The following is a 13999-nucleotide window of genomic DNA, read 5'->3' on the forward strand; positions in this document are numbered from 1 at the left end:
TTTAAGCTTAAAAAATCGATCGATGTGCCACTCGATTTCAATCAGATTGATTTCTAGGTGATTGTTTTGTAGATAAAATTTTAAGTGAAAACGTAATTGAAATAACTTTACTTTGACCTAAAAATTGTAATACAAGTATCCAACGGTAAGAAATGGCTTCACATGGGAAATCGCTGAGCAACGCTACGACACACAGCAACGTAGAAGTGTTTAACGATGAACGAGCAAATTGACCACTCTGTAAGAACATCATCAGTATTGCCATCAAACAATGTAGGAAACGTGGTTTCAGCACATTCCTGTCTTCATGCACTTCTTAATTATTTTTTATCGATGTGTATTTCTTTAATCACATTTTTGAATCAGTACCTTTGAGCTATGCGTGATTGGCGGGAACAGCATGCGCGCACGGTTTTTAATTACCCCTAATTTTACTTCATTTATATTCGTTTATCCGTAGAAAGTTCTTTAGCACTTCCACTTGAACTGCATAGAATGTGCCACATATTACAACGCAGGCTCTGATAGCCTATCTCTTAGTTTTCATTCCATTATATGTATGTATAGTCTTACATGTGTACTCGCACATACGTATGTGTGTATACATGTGTCAAGAATACACTGTGCGTTCCATCGTTCGCAGTAGGCATGCCTAAAAGTGCGCTGGCGTCTCGAAAACGCTTCCATTTGAAATATGCTTTATTCTTTTCATATTTGTATGTTTACTCATATTTTTCGCTGAGCACTTCGCCTTCTTGATGACAATGATTTTTAAATGAATATTTTTATTGACTCTATCGGCCGGTGGCTGGCAATTTGCTCTTGGGCAAGCTCGCTCTAGCAGCAGTTAGCAGATAGACAATCTGACAATCTCTTACCTCTGAGTGGCTCAGTGATTATTGTTCGCTTCTACGCTTTTTTGCTTGTTCTCTTCGCCATCTGCGGCTCCGCTTGCTGAGTTGTACTGCTAAGTTTGTTCATTCAAGTTGATGTCGGTTCAATCAATCTGTCCGTTCACCCCTCCGTTAACACCTTTTTATTGCCTGTTGCGTTTTGTGTTTGCTTTGTTTTGTATGTGCACTTACTATTCTATGCGGAAGACAACATTAAATATGATTACCGACTGTCGGTCGGCATCTGAAAGATATGCCCATAATTGTACATATGTACGTATATATCGTGTATATATGTCGATACATGTCGCGCTGCCTCTCCGTGGATAATCACGCTCCCAAACCGCATACCGTAGCCGTAGCGTTGGTTCTCAAGAGTCAATTGATAGCGCTGCGAGAGGAGGCCGGTCGGTTGGCGTTCAAATAGATTTCCAGCTTAGCCAGCGCAGTCTCAATCTTAGCCCCGAGTTTCCATTAGTATATTCGGCATTCAGTGCGCGGGCTTTAGTTGTTAATCAAGTCTTGTTGTGATCGTGTTCGGCGAGCGCGCTCCGTTGTCTAGTGCAAGCTATTTGCTACAATTTAAACAGCTATTGGTTGGTCGCTGTGGTTTGTCTATTATTAAATCGATTGCGAAATTTCGGCAATCGAACTCGGCATACGAGTACAAAGTATATATTCAATACATTTTTGACCAGCGGTGACTGGCTTATGCGGGCTTCCAAAAAATAAGTAGCGCCGTTTGGTAGATTTTTAAACAGAAATTCACTCGTGTAGAATACTAAATATAAGTGATCTGTGTACTCAATGAATTTTGCTAATATGTAATGACGAAGTGCATACAACCAAATGAAATAAGAAAATTATACGTTTTAAGAGGTCTTAAGAACATATGGTTCAGAATAAAAAAATACTATATTCAAATAGTTGTGGTTAATATATCGATTTTTGTGGAAATGTTACGAAGTAGTTGAAGTTTATTTACGAAATTTCAAAGTACATCGAACGCGATTGCGTGATCTCTATAATCATGAAAAAGCTTTACGCCAAAGCATCATTTAAAAGTAAAAAACCGAGCAACAAAAATTCCAACGAAGACTGCGTCGATGGTGATATATATATCAATAAGCCGCAGCATGGCCCAATAATACTCGCATATCAAAGTGGTCCCGCACAACAACAGGTCCAACAAAATCCAGCTGATATTGATGTGAATACAGCAACAATGCGCAGAAAACACAGAAAGTCTACTTCCGAAGTAGCTCAGTCGGCAGCCAATGCCACAGCTGCCAGTAATGAAGATGAATCATTTTTCCCGCCACCACCCTCGCGCACGCCCTCCTCAGCATCCACACTGTCCGCGAACAATCCCGCTATCGCTCGTCTCTATCAGCCAGACGATTCCCATTACTACTACTCGATACAGGAGCTGCAACAGCTTAATATGCTCGATCATCGACACCCGCACTTCCACCGCCATCAGCAGCACCAATTGCTACACCAATCTAATTCAGCGACAGCCTCTGCAACTGCCGCGCCCGCGGCCGCAGCAACAACAACATTCTATGAGCATCACAAACTAGTATTGCAATTGCCTATGGCCGCAACAACACCAACAGCAACCTCACCCATTTATGAGGCACCGCAAATTGTCAACAATGCAAATGAGGGCGGCGGCGGTGCGCGTTCGCTAGACTACAACTACAATGCCCGTCATCCGCCACTGCGTTCATACTTAGCAGCTGGTGGCATTGCTGAACACGATTTGGATAAAGATAACGACATTATGATGAGCAGCGATGGCAGAATTGCTGGCTTTGGTTCATTGCCCATAGTGGATGCTGGGATCAATGCTAGACGGTTGGGTTCGTCATCGCCCTTGTCCACGTCGGAGCGCTCTACCACGCTGTCATTCAACAATTCACGCAAGTTGCAACACACGCACTCGATGCCGTCTATTTGTGTGAAGAGCGACAGGTCAGAGGGGGGTGAGGACATCGTTGATAACGATTATGACGGTTATGAGATGGGCGCACTGCAACAATTGCATGAATATAGACAACAACAACAGCAAATGCAGCAACAACAAGCTCAACATCAACAGCATTTTCATTCGCAGACAACGCGTCATAATTCGGTCAAAGCGAATTTAATTAGTAATTGGCCAACAACAGCCAACGCTGGATATATGTACGTAAGAGTGCCGATTGCCAATTGCTACAAATGATACTCCTATTCAGGGTACTTCAAATAAATTATACACGACCATATGGTTACTCTAAATTATGAGGGACGCTTTGTGCACATAGATTTACCATATAAGTTTTATTTACACAAGCCTGTCAAGAAAATTGCAAACTCTCGAGTTAGCTTCTATCGGAAAGCGTTTATGTGTCACTTGGGTGACATAAAATCGAATTGAAGTAAAAAGTCGTTCGCTTTTGGTTAAATTCGGTCTATATGTTTCTTACTCTTTCTAAAAACTCAGTATTACTATGCTGAGGATATTTGTTTTACTTTGGACCTTCAGTTAAAGTTTATTGACCATTTAGGCTCCTGCTATAGTTGAATGCCCGTTTGCTTTTCCTCACAATTTTATTGCTCTAATCGTTTTCTTATACTCGTACGTGTCCACCGAGAACTTGATTTCTTATTTTCATTTACTCATTTCCTTCTTATTGCATTCTACATTCGACCACCATAGCGAATCCCCGTGAGTCATGGCCTCAATATGTGCGCGATGTGATGTGCTTGTCTCATCCACATCGCGGCAGATGCAATCTTCATCACACTCGCAGCCATTGCCCTGAAAAACATAACACATGACCCATAACATATGAAAGCATAAAACTTTTATCTGCGCTCTTGCGGACACTTATTCGCACAATATTAAGTTTTATATAATTTTTTATTATTTTTTTAAATTTATTTTTTTATTTTTTTTATTTTATTTTATTTTTTAATTTTTAATTTTTATTTTTAGTTGTTTTTCAGCCGCTTTTCAGTTGCTTGACCGAGAAGTTCGCAGTCGCCATACGTGCATAGAAACGAGTGTTCACATCCACACAGATGTGTCTCGCATAACCTTGATTTGCTCGAATTGGTAGCGCAACGCCTTAAATATCGCTTAATTTTGCGCAATTAAGTTTCAATCAGCAAACGCCAATCAACGCATGATTTGTGTGCAAAAAACCAAAACTGCGATTTTATTTATATGCATCAACTATGAATAGTAATATATATAAATATAGCTTTGTGCATGTTGCATAGTGCTGCCAATGCAACGCCAATTAGAGCTGTAAATTACTTGCAACGCTCGAGTACCTCGCAAATTTCACTTGCAATTTTCCAATTTATGCGAACTTATGGACTTATGTTACATATAAACCTATAACTATAATAAAAATATGTAAATGCTTACAACTAATTTGTAATTTAGCCAACATGTAAACATGCAAATACAATTCTGGAGCGCAACGACTTGCTCGCTGCACACATACAAGTAAATATATATGTATGTATGTATGGCGTTCATATGTATATAGTTCTCACTTTTGACTCAAATGCTCGAAGTTGCCAATCTTGTGCTTTCTGCTTAACAACAACCCGTCCAAAGGGGGAAGAAGTTCACTTTCATTACACGTAACACCTACTGAGTTCTGTGTCTCGTACATACCCACGTATGCACATGTGCACATAAAAGGCCGCAGTACGTTTTTGCACGGCATTATCATCATCATTTGTTGTTGCCAATGTCAGAAGACACAATGACAAACGCATAATCTGGCGCTGCATAGAAGTCGCGCTTAGCACACAACACACACACTGGCTTGACATATAGTAACTCAGTCAATACTGGAACTAGTCTGCCATATGTTCATAAAGTTATTTGAACACAGCGACTGGTTTTCAAGCCTTTTCTTTTCTTTCCTCCTTGCTTTTTATATTCTTTGCGTTTTGGTCGTTTGGTAACTGTTTTTTGTCGTGTTTGTTTGTTGTTTTTTTTAGTGAACACATCAACTCGACCGCCTTCTGTGTTGACTCTTGTTTTTACCCATTGCAGTTTTTTCGTTTTCATTTTGGTAAGACCGGGTCGTTTAGCCGTGGTGTAGAAGTGCAGTCGGTTTGCCGGACTGCTGATTGTCGCTACATAAAATTGTTCGAAGTGAAACCGCGTAAGTAAAGTGTTGGCTTTTTTTAGCGGTGTACGGATTTCGATGGTGCTTTTAACTTTTGATATTTTTCACATTGTTCCTTTAAAGCTTCGCAGCACGGTTTTTGTGAAACAATGCTTTATCTGTCTGTATATTTTTTTCTTACACAGTCAACTCTCCTATTGTTTGTAGCGTACACACTTATTGACTGCGCCTGTGGCAAAATCACAGAACTTGTTTGTGGTTATATATGTCGGCATGGACTTGAGTAAACAAAATCACAAATGTGCGCATTTTTTCTAAGTCATTAAGTCAATATTTTTTCGTCGTTTTGGGCGGTGTTAATCCTCAAAAGTATTACATATGTGTTAACAAACGTTTTCTTTCAAAATAGCTGAAAAGCAAAAAATATATTGTACATTGTTCTTTTTTATGCGTTTCACTTTACTTTGTTATTATATAAGACATTCTCCTGTGCTATGAGTGAGAATAAATCTGTGGTCCATGTTTGCCATAACAATTAATTTGAAGATTTGAAGAAGTAAGCTTTTTAAATCTACAGGGTTAAACGATTTACACAGTACAAGCCGAGGAATCAACTTGCTCTATAAAACTAGTTAAAGCGCTTAAGCAACCCGAGGGCATATGTTTGTATACGAGCATATAGTGGACTTGCTTTCCCGACGTTCTTGCTAGCGCTTCTTTCCGCACACTAAGCGCATTTTTTTTTTTTTTGCTACTACGACGTTGTCAATCGTGCTGTTCGTAAGCTCCGCTTGAACCTTGTGGAGAGTTGTGTGAAAGCATGATAGGCAAACGTCACACACTATGTGTGTTAGAGTGGATTTGTCAAGCAGGGAGCGATGTGTTAGGTTTTGTGTTACACTTTCCTTACCATTGCTAACTTTATTTCAAATATCTGATCTATGTGTAAATGTAACACACACATAAGAATTGAAGAATGCAATTGCAAAAAGTTTCATACGTTTTAATTTCCTGTTAAACTCATTCAAGTTGCTGACATTTGATGCAATGTATTATATAATATGCGATTTTCCCACTTATCTCATGTTTGTTGCACTCTTCTCATGTTTGTTTTAGCAGTGAGCAAAGTATTATTGGCGCCCGCGCCTCTGTCATGGTTTACGATGACAACATGAAGCGCTGGTTGCCATCGGGCACCTCAGCCGGCCTCAGCAAAGTGCAGATCTACCATCATCAACAGAATAATACATTCCGCATTGTTGGACGCAAACTGCAGGATCACGAGGTCGTTATCAATTGTTCCATACTGAAGGGTCTCAAATATAATCAAGCCACACCAACATTTCATCAATGGCGCGATTCGAAGTTCGTTTACGGCTTGAACTTTTCCTCTCAAAATGATGCGGAGGCTTTTGCTCGGGCAATGGTTCACGCGTTGGATGTGAGTAATTTTAACTGATTTGAGCTCACGCTTGGTAAGCCTCAAATTTACTGACGTTTCTATGCTTTTCAGGTGCTCAGTGGTCGTTTGGCCAACAACCCGGTTATGGGAGGTGCAATGGGTATGGGTGGTTTACCCACAAACGGCAATGGTTATGAGGAGGATATGGGCTATCGTACGATGACAAGTGAAGATGCGGCGATTTTGCGACAGCAACAACAAATTACTGGACAAATCACACCTTCCGCACAAACTCCAACTTCACAGGCCAATCAAAACAATATACCACAAAGCCCACCAACTCCGCAGGGACATCATCGCACCAGCAGGTAAATAATCGCATTAATATGTAGAGTGTTCTCGTGCCGCTGGACTAGTGAAACTGCAGAACTTGCATGATTTGTGAAGTTCCAACAGAAATGTTGATATATAGAAAAATAATTAGCATTAAGTAGCAATTATCACATCATCAAGCAATCATGTCAGGTTTCTTTGTGTGGTTTTATGTTGCTATTTTAAGTTTGTTAATTAGTTAAGATTATCTGTTGACATCACGAGAAGTAGTGGTTAGGAAACTGAGATAGACGATTCTCTATTTTAGTTTACGAGCAGTCCAAGTCTTACAAAGCTTATGTACATATGTTCATCTAATTCGCATATTCTTATAAAACATTTTTTGTTTTTTAATGAGTTTCGTTAATATATTCTTTTTTTACTTATTTTGTTTGTTTGTCTTTTTTCTACACCCGCTCTATAAAATTCACTTATGAATTGTGTCATTGGCTCCGCACTAACCAATCTCCCTTTCTGAATCGTACGACATGCACTCTATTTACTTAAATTTTCAAAACAATTTCTTTTCTTCTTCAATTGAATTCGTTACTAACTAACCCGAAACCTGTCATCTATCACTTTTTAAATTCCTCCACTTAATTGTCACACCAAATCACATCGATTTCAAAATCTTCCTTATCGAATTTGCCTATCCGAAAAAATCCATTTCACCACTAAAGAAATTCCCTTAGCGCTCCAGCGGCTCCGCAACCACAGCAGATGACAATACCGCAGCAGCAGCCACAGCCGCCCTATGGTCAGGCAGGGCAGCCCAACGGTTTACAGCAACAGACGCATATTCCACCCGTTCCGGGACAGCCGCAGTACCACGCACCTCAGCAGATGCAACAGGCTCCACAGGCCGCGCACGTTTATTCCGCACAACAGCTGGTCAACGCCGGCTATCCGCCACAATCACAGGTATGTTTTTCGATTGTAAAAATTCAATTGCCTTTTGGTGTATGCGTATTTTAACAGATAGTCTCAATTCAAAACTATTTGTTTTTGTGATATTTTATTTGTGCTTTAATTTTCTCTTTAATTTCATCTCAAATTTGTGTGCTTTACATACTTTGAAATTCTGTTGTAATTTTGGTTTCAACTTCATCCTTTTACAAAACTTTGGAATCCATTAAAAATTGGCCTTCGATCGGAAAAATCGATAATTGCAAAACAAAAACAAAAAAAAATCTAAAAATGTACATAAATATTGAAAACATCCAAACAATAAACTCCTGCTGCCTGTCCGCCCGTCCGCCTATCTGTAATGCCTGTATTGCCTGACTTGCCATAATTCTTATCACACCAACTACCACCAACCATTGCAACCAACCACAACATCATTCGTCATCATCACAGTACCAGCCCAGCCACTTTATGTTATCTAATTCTAATCCGAATCTTAATCTGCATCAATATTCACAACAGCAACAGCCGCCGCCACAATGCATACCAGGGGCGCCTCAGCCACCAATGCCGCCACCACATCAGAATGGTATCGGTGGCGGCGGCGGTGGCGGCGGTCCAATTTATGTTTCTTCATCGCAATCGCAGCCAGCGCTGCCCACATCCGTTAGCTCGAGTAGTGGTGTATATGGTGGACCACCAATCCAAATGCAGCAGCAACAACAACAAGCTCCAAGTGGTGTACTGCAGAATGGTAGTGGCGGTGGTGGCTTAGGTGTTGCTGCTGCTGCTGGTGCTGCTGCAGCACCGCCACCGCCACCACCACCTCCATTCGGAGGCATAGGTGCTCCAGTTCCGCCTATGATGGGTGGTAGTAGTGTACCTCCAGCACCGATGCCGCCACCGGCAAATGTTAATCGTAGCGCACCACAAGCACCAGCTGCACCACCACCACCGCCGGCAGCAGCTGCGGCACCACCACCACCACCTCCGCCCCCCGCGGGAGGCGCTACATCATCGAAAAAGGACGACCCTCAAGCCGATCTTATGGGATCATTGGCGGCTCAGTTGCAACAAGCCAAGCTGAAGAAGAATAAGGTAATTAATATTGATTTGATTTCAACGAAATCGTAATATCCCGCTTACTTTTCAGCCATCGGCGGCACCCACAGAAAATAGCGGCAGCAGCACCTCAAGCGGCGGCAGCGGTAACTATGGCACAATCGGTCGGAGCTCAACCGGTATGGCTTCCATGATGGATGAAATGGCTAAAACATTGGCACGACGACGTGCACAGGCCGAAAAGAAAGAGGTAAATTGTCTATCGTTGTCGTTATCGTGTATACAGGATAAAATGTATGCGTATGTATTTTTCCATTGCGCTATTTTAGCCCGAAGTCGAACCGGAAGTAAAACAGCGTCCCTGGGAAAAGTCAAATACTTTGCCACACAAACTGGGTTCGTCATCATCGAATACGAATTGCAATGCCTCTTCCAACAATACATCGAACAGTGGTAGTGAGTCACCACGACCGATGCGCAAGCGATTTGGTAGCGCTAGCGAGGAGACGATACTTAAGGTCTGTAACATTTCTCAGCATAACATTCGGTAATATTGAAAAGGTTGTATCTGATGTGGCATTTGTTATTGTACAGCAGGTTAATGGCGATGGTCTATCATTGGCTTTATCAAGCACTGAGTTGGACACTTTAAAGGCTGATATACTGAAAGAGATTCGCTCTGAAATACAAAAGGTCAAACAAGAAATTATAGAAGGTTAGTCCTCTTACCTACAACGGCTATTCAAGCATCCACTGTAAATACATATATACAATAATAATTTTAATGTTTGCAGTAATAAAATCCGAATTCAATCGAAGATAAGATCGGCAACAGTCTGGTACGAGCAGCATTAGTAGCCGCCGAACGGTGATCAAAAATATATTTGTCGGTGATAAAATGAAGTAGTTGGATGGGTGGAATGTATTGGAATCCGTTGTGGAACAATTTGTTTTAAGTTAGCAACATACTGCAGATTGCAAAAAAACAAACATTCTTTTATATATATATATACATATATATATTATCTACAAACGTTTAAATGGAAAACGGAATACTTACTTCCATTATTATACATCAAAGCTAAGAAAAAAAAAAATAACAAACATTACTCAAGCTAAATATGTAGCTTTGGATATCAGCAAGATATGTAGCACCGCTGGTGCTAATCTAACGGTCATAACAACACAACAATATTAACAAGTAACGAATAAACAATGAACTGAATACATATTGAAAATTTTTAAATAAAAAATTTAATGTAGTAGTAAATAATACAAAAATAACAAAAATAACAGTGAAAATGATATCCCAAAATACACACACTTACTCAAATTGCCGGCGTTTTCATATTAATTTACATACCGAAGTATGTATGCATTGTACTAGGCATCGCGAAAAACACTTTGCGAAGCAAAAAGTACTTTATCAAAACGCAACGCAACGCAACGCGTTTATACAGCGCGTGGGCATACCACGTAGTTCATGTTAATGTCGCTTTGTGTAGGGAATGCAAGCAAACGTTTCATATTTCTAAAAAATCTTTCGAAGTTAAACCTTCGTACTATAAATTTATTAAGAATTCGTATTAAATAAAAAAATAAATACATACATATAAAATATTTAAGTGTAATATATCGTTGCTCGCTCCATGAATCTACAAATAATATATACAAAATTTGAAGAAAAAATATGTTCAAACTGATCATACGATGTTCGCTGTATTTATATTACATCTACTATAGACATAGTTTTACTATTAAAAAAAAACTTGGACAAATAGTATAATTACCCACATACATACATAGCTTTAGTTGAATATGTATATTATTTGTGCTTTATTTTGGCTAAACGGAATACTTCGTAAGTTGTCTTTAGGTGGTAAATCAAGCAAGTCTCTCGTACAAAATTTGCCAATATGTATGATTTTTGTGTATTTAACTTTATAAACCGCCGCATACAAATTCTCAAATTCTATAGTTCCTTATCATATTCGCAGCATTTGTAAGATAATTTTCCATTTTGTAGGCAAACGCGTTTTTAGTCCGGCTGCGAAGAACAAAAACTGAACACTTTGAATCTATATGCTTTTTATATAAACACAACCAAACATAACGAAATGAGCGAAACGATTGTAATACAATGACACCGCCAAATTGTGTATTCGATTTTTTTTTATACACACACATACACATATACATATGTTAAGTATTTGTTTTAATTTCTATTACTTAAATGCATTTTTATTTCTTTTGCACGTACACACCGTTCTGTGTGAATTATTTATAATGTATACTTATACATATACATACATACATACATAGTTATAGTGCGATTTAAGTGCATTCATGCGACCATTCATTAATATTATATGTACTACATAGCAATTATCTAAACAATTTGTAAAGCAAAAATATAAAAAGAATGAAAAACAACAAAAACTAAACATAAATTCGATTATATACCAGAAGAGAACTGCTTTCTAAATGTTACTATTACTATTATATAATATACATACTCTGATAATATTATATCAAACGTGAATAAAACCAATGAAACGAACGAATAAAAACATTCATGGATTATAAGAGATTAAAACTAAAAAAAAAAAATACTAAACATAATTGTTAATATATAAGTACATATACGCGATTAGATCGACGCCTCGATGGTGAGCTACGAAGGCGACTGCATAAGTACTTGGCCGAAATATTTGGAAAAGTAAATTCGTAGATTCGAAACTTCTTCAAATAAGTAGTGCGTAAGTACAGTAACACTAAAAATTATGGTAAATCGAATACTTGCAGATTATCAGCGAAAGTGAACGCTTATAGCTGCAGCTACATATGTCTTCTTTACAGTTATAAATATATGTGCTTCACTGGAAATTAGAGAAATCGGAGGAAACTTCAAAGTTGTGGTTTTAGTGGAAAACCCAGCATGTACAAGACAACAAGATATTATAGATAAACTGTTTTTACTTAAGTGGCTGAATTAGAGACTCAAAATAAAAAATTAAGTTCAATCTACATTTTTTTTCGAAGATAATGCTATAGACTATACGGTCGACATAGTAGCGTGTGACCTCCAGCCTCATTCCGAAGAATTCTGCTGCGAACCTGAAATATTTTTTACGTTGATCAAACTATTTGTTTCCATTTTTTGTGTTTTATTCAGTCGCTCCGCTATTTCTACCATTGAGCGTGTTTTTGTACACAATCAAAACCTTTCCCGGATCGTCAGATTAAAATTACGAAGATGCAGCGCGTTTCTGCGCGCTTTAGACATCAAGCATTCGACAACAAGTCTGCAAATAGTAAAATTGTTTTAGAGTTTCCACATATACAAATAAAACATATAGAATATAGTAAATGCATTACATACAAAAACATGGATTTGTGCAAAAAAGTGTGCATTGCATGGAAATACAGTTGTGAGTAAAAGAAACCAAACTAGTGAGTAAGTTTAAATAAATGTAATTTACATAAGCACAGCGAAGCAAAACATTCGAAATGAAATATGTGCAAAGAAGCATATTAAGAATGTAAGTGTTGAATACTAATACCAGTAAATACTTCCGTATGTGACTAAGTTGGCAGCCCCAAAGTCGGGTGGTGAAGCGAGCCGAGAATCGAAAGAGGATGGCAAAAATGGTCGTTTTTGTTCTGGATATTTGATTTGTGGTGAATATGGATTTGTATGTTAGTTTGATGAAAAATTCATCTCAGAAAGTGTGTACAAAGGCTTCTCAGATGCTTACCCACTTTGTTTGCTTCCAGTATTTTGTTTGTGAACCCATGGAGTACTAGATATATTGTTGTATGCTATTGCTATATGTACCATTCTATTCTGTGCGATAAAAACTACAACAACCACAAAAAAATTTATATATTAAAGTAATAACTTTGTCACATCCTTGTTTATAATAGATGTATGTAACACCACTAAACACGCTTAAAATCTAAGTAAAGTAATAAGTTTTTAATTTAAACAACTACAAAATAAGAGAATAATGAAAAAAGCAAACAAGAAGCGATGATTTTTTACAATTGACATTTAATTGATAATTTAGTAATAATAAAGTGTTGAATATACATACATACATACGAAATCTACTTAATTAAAAGAAGAAGGAATAAATGAAAAATAATAAAGAAAACATATTCAAGACGATATACAAAGACTATCAAGTTTCATATGAACATACACACATATGCGGCACCAAAAATTGTCAAGTAGATAAAATACAAACACGCCATTGAGCGATGCATTTCAACACACAAATAAGTAACTCAGCATTTCGGAAGTAAAACAATTTCAAAGTAATAATTGACATGTATGCATGCAAACCAATACATATGGTAATAGAGAAGCAAAATAGACAGAAATGAAATAAAGCCAAAAAAGTTTATGTAAAATAAAACAACAACCATTGTGTATATTTCAATAATTTGTATACGAATGGGTTGGGAAAGTTTCTGCACTGCGGGCGAAGGTGCTTTGCGGGCTCCCAAACAAGCACGCTGCCCAAAAATTCAAATAACATGATATAACAGCTGTAAATTGATTGTGGGCAATGAATTTCAGGTGAACAATCAAAATACATATGCATCGCTTTCTACGGTCTGCCTCGGACTATAAAAGACAAGTATACAAGTATTTTAGTTTAAATACTATTTTGGTTTCTTATGTTGAACTTATTTGAAATTTGTGTAGATGAGAGTTGAATACACTCTCAGACTTGACACTGAATGCCACAATCATTGATTATTTTGTGAAGTTTCAGGTTGCACTAGTTCTTAGAGAAAACGGTGCATTCAGGTGGTTCTGATAGTTCTAGTCCCTTAACTATTCAATTAGTTATTATTTTCACACTTTTAATTTGTATTTTCTTTCTACTACAGTCGTAGACTTTTTACCAGCAACTTTTATATGAAATTTCAAAGTGGAAACTACCGTTAATAATTGGAAAGCTTCTAGCGAATGAAGCATATACGCAGGCGTTCATAAAATTTACATTCTCTGCTTAAACGGCTAAAAGCTCTGCACTTATCGGAAAGCTCACCAATAATCTGTTTGATGGTTTATATACGCATTAGAAATTAGCAATGTATGAGTGAGAGTGTGAGAGCGAGCGCCACGAAACAAATACACCGAGAGAGTGGTAAAGAATTGTGCGCTGTGAAGGGCGCATGTGGAGAACTGGGGCAAATAATGACGTGTTTTA

At 38.0% G+C, this 13999-nt stretch overlaps 1 protein-coding gene across 6 annotated transcripts; it reads left to right on the forward strand.

Moving 5' to 3' along the window:
- Positions 1-1432: 1432 nt before the first annotated feature.
- On the forward strand, positions 1433-9917 carry ena (ENAH actin regulator enabled). Of its 6 annotated transcripts, none has more exons than XM_036374344.2 (9): positions 1433-3083; positions 6149-6473; positions 6546-6802; positions 7499-7727; positions 8166-8810; positions 8866-9024; positions 9104-9292; positions 9369-9489; positions 9569-9917. In XM_036374344.2, exons 1-9 carry the CDS (start codon positions 1924-1926, stop codon positions 9595-9597), a joined length of 3114 nt encoding a protein of 1037 aa, XP_036230237.2. In that variant the 5' UTR covers positions 1433-1923; the 3' UTR covers positions 9598-9917. The 6 variants fall into 6 exon arrangements, with proteins under 6 accessions (XP_036230237.2, XP_036230239.2, XP_014090300.3 ...); XM_036374346.2 differs by having other exon boundaries at positions 1435-3083; positions 7487-7727; positions 8235-8810; XM_014234825.3 differs by having other exon boundaries at positions 1436-3083; positions 7487-7727.
- The last annotated feature ends 4082 nt before the right edge of the window (positions 9918-13999 follow it).

The sequence above is a fragment of the Bactrocera oleae genome, chromosome 4 (assembly GCF_042242935.1).
Source record: "Bactrocera oleae isolate idBacOlea1 chromosome 4, idBacOlea1, whole genome shotgun sequence".
Taxonomy (NCBI): Eukaryota; Metazoa; Arthropoda; class Insecta; order Diptera; family Tephritidae; genus Bactrocera; species Bactrocera oleae.

Excerpts from the sequence above, each read along its gene's own strand:
- ena (XM_014234825.3), top strand. The coding sequence starts at position 1,924 with ATGAAAAAGCTTTACGCCAAAGCATCATTTAAAAGTAAAAAACCGAGC. Across the intron at positions 3,084-6,148 it reads ACAGCCAACGCTGGATATAT|CAGTGAGCAAAGTATTATTG; the intron begins GTACGTAAGAGT and ends TGTTTGTTTTAG. Across the intron at positions 9,025-9,103 it reads CACAGGCCGAAAAGAAAGAG|CCCGAAGTCGAACCGGAAGT; the intron begins GTAAATTGTCTA and ends GCGCTATTTTAG.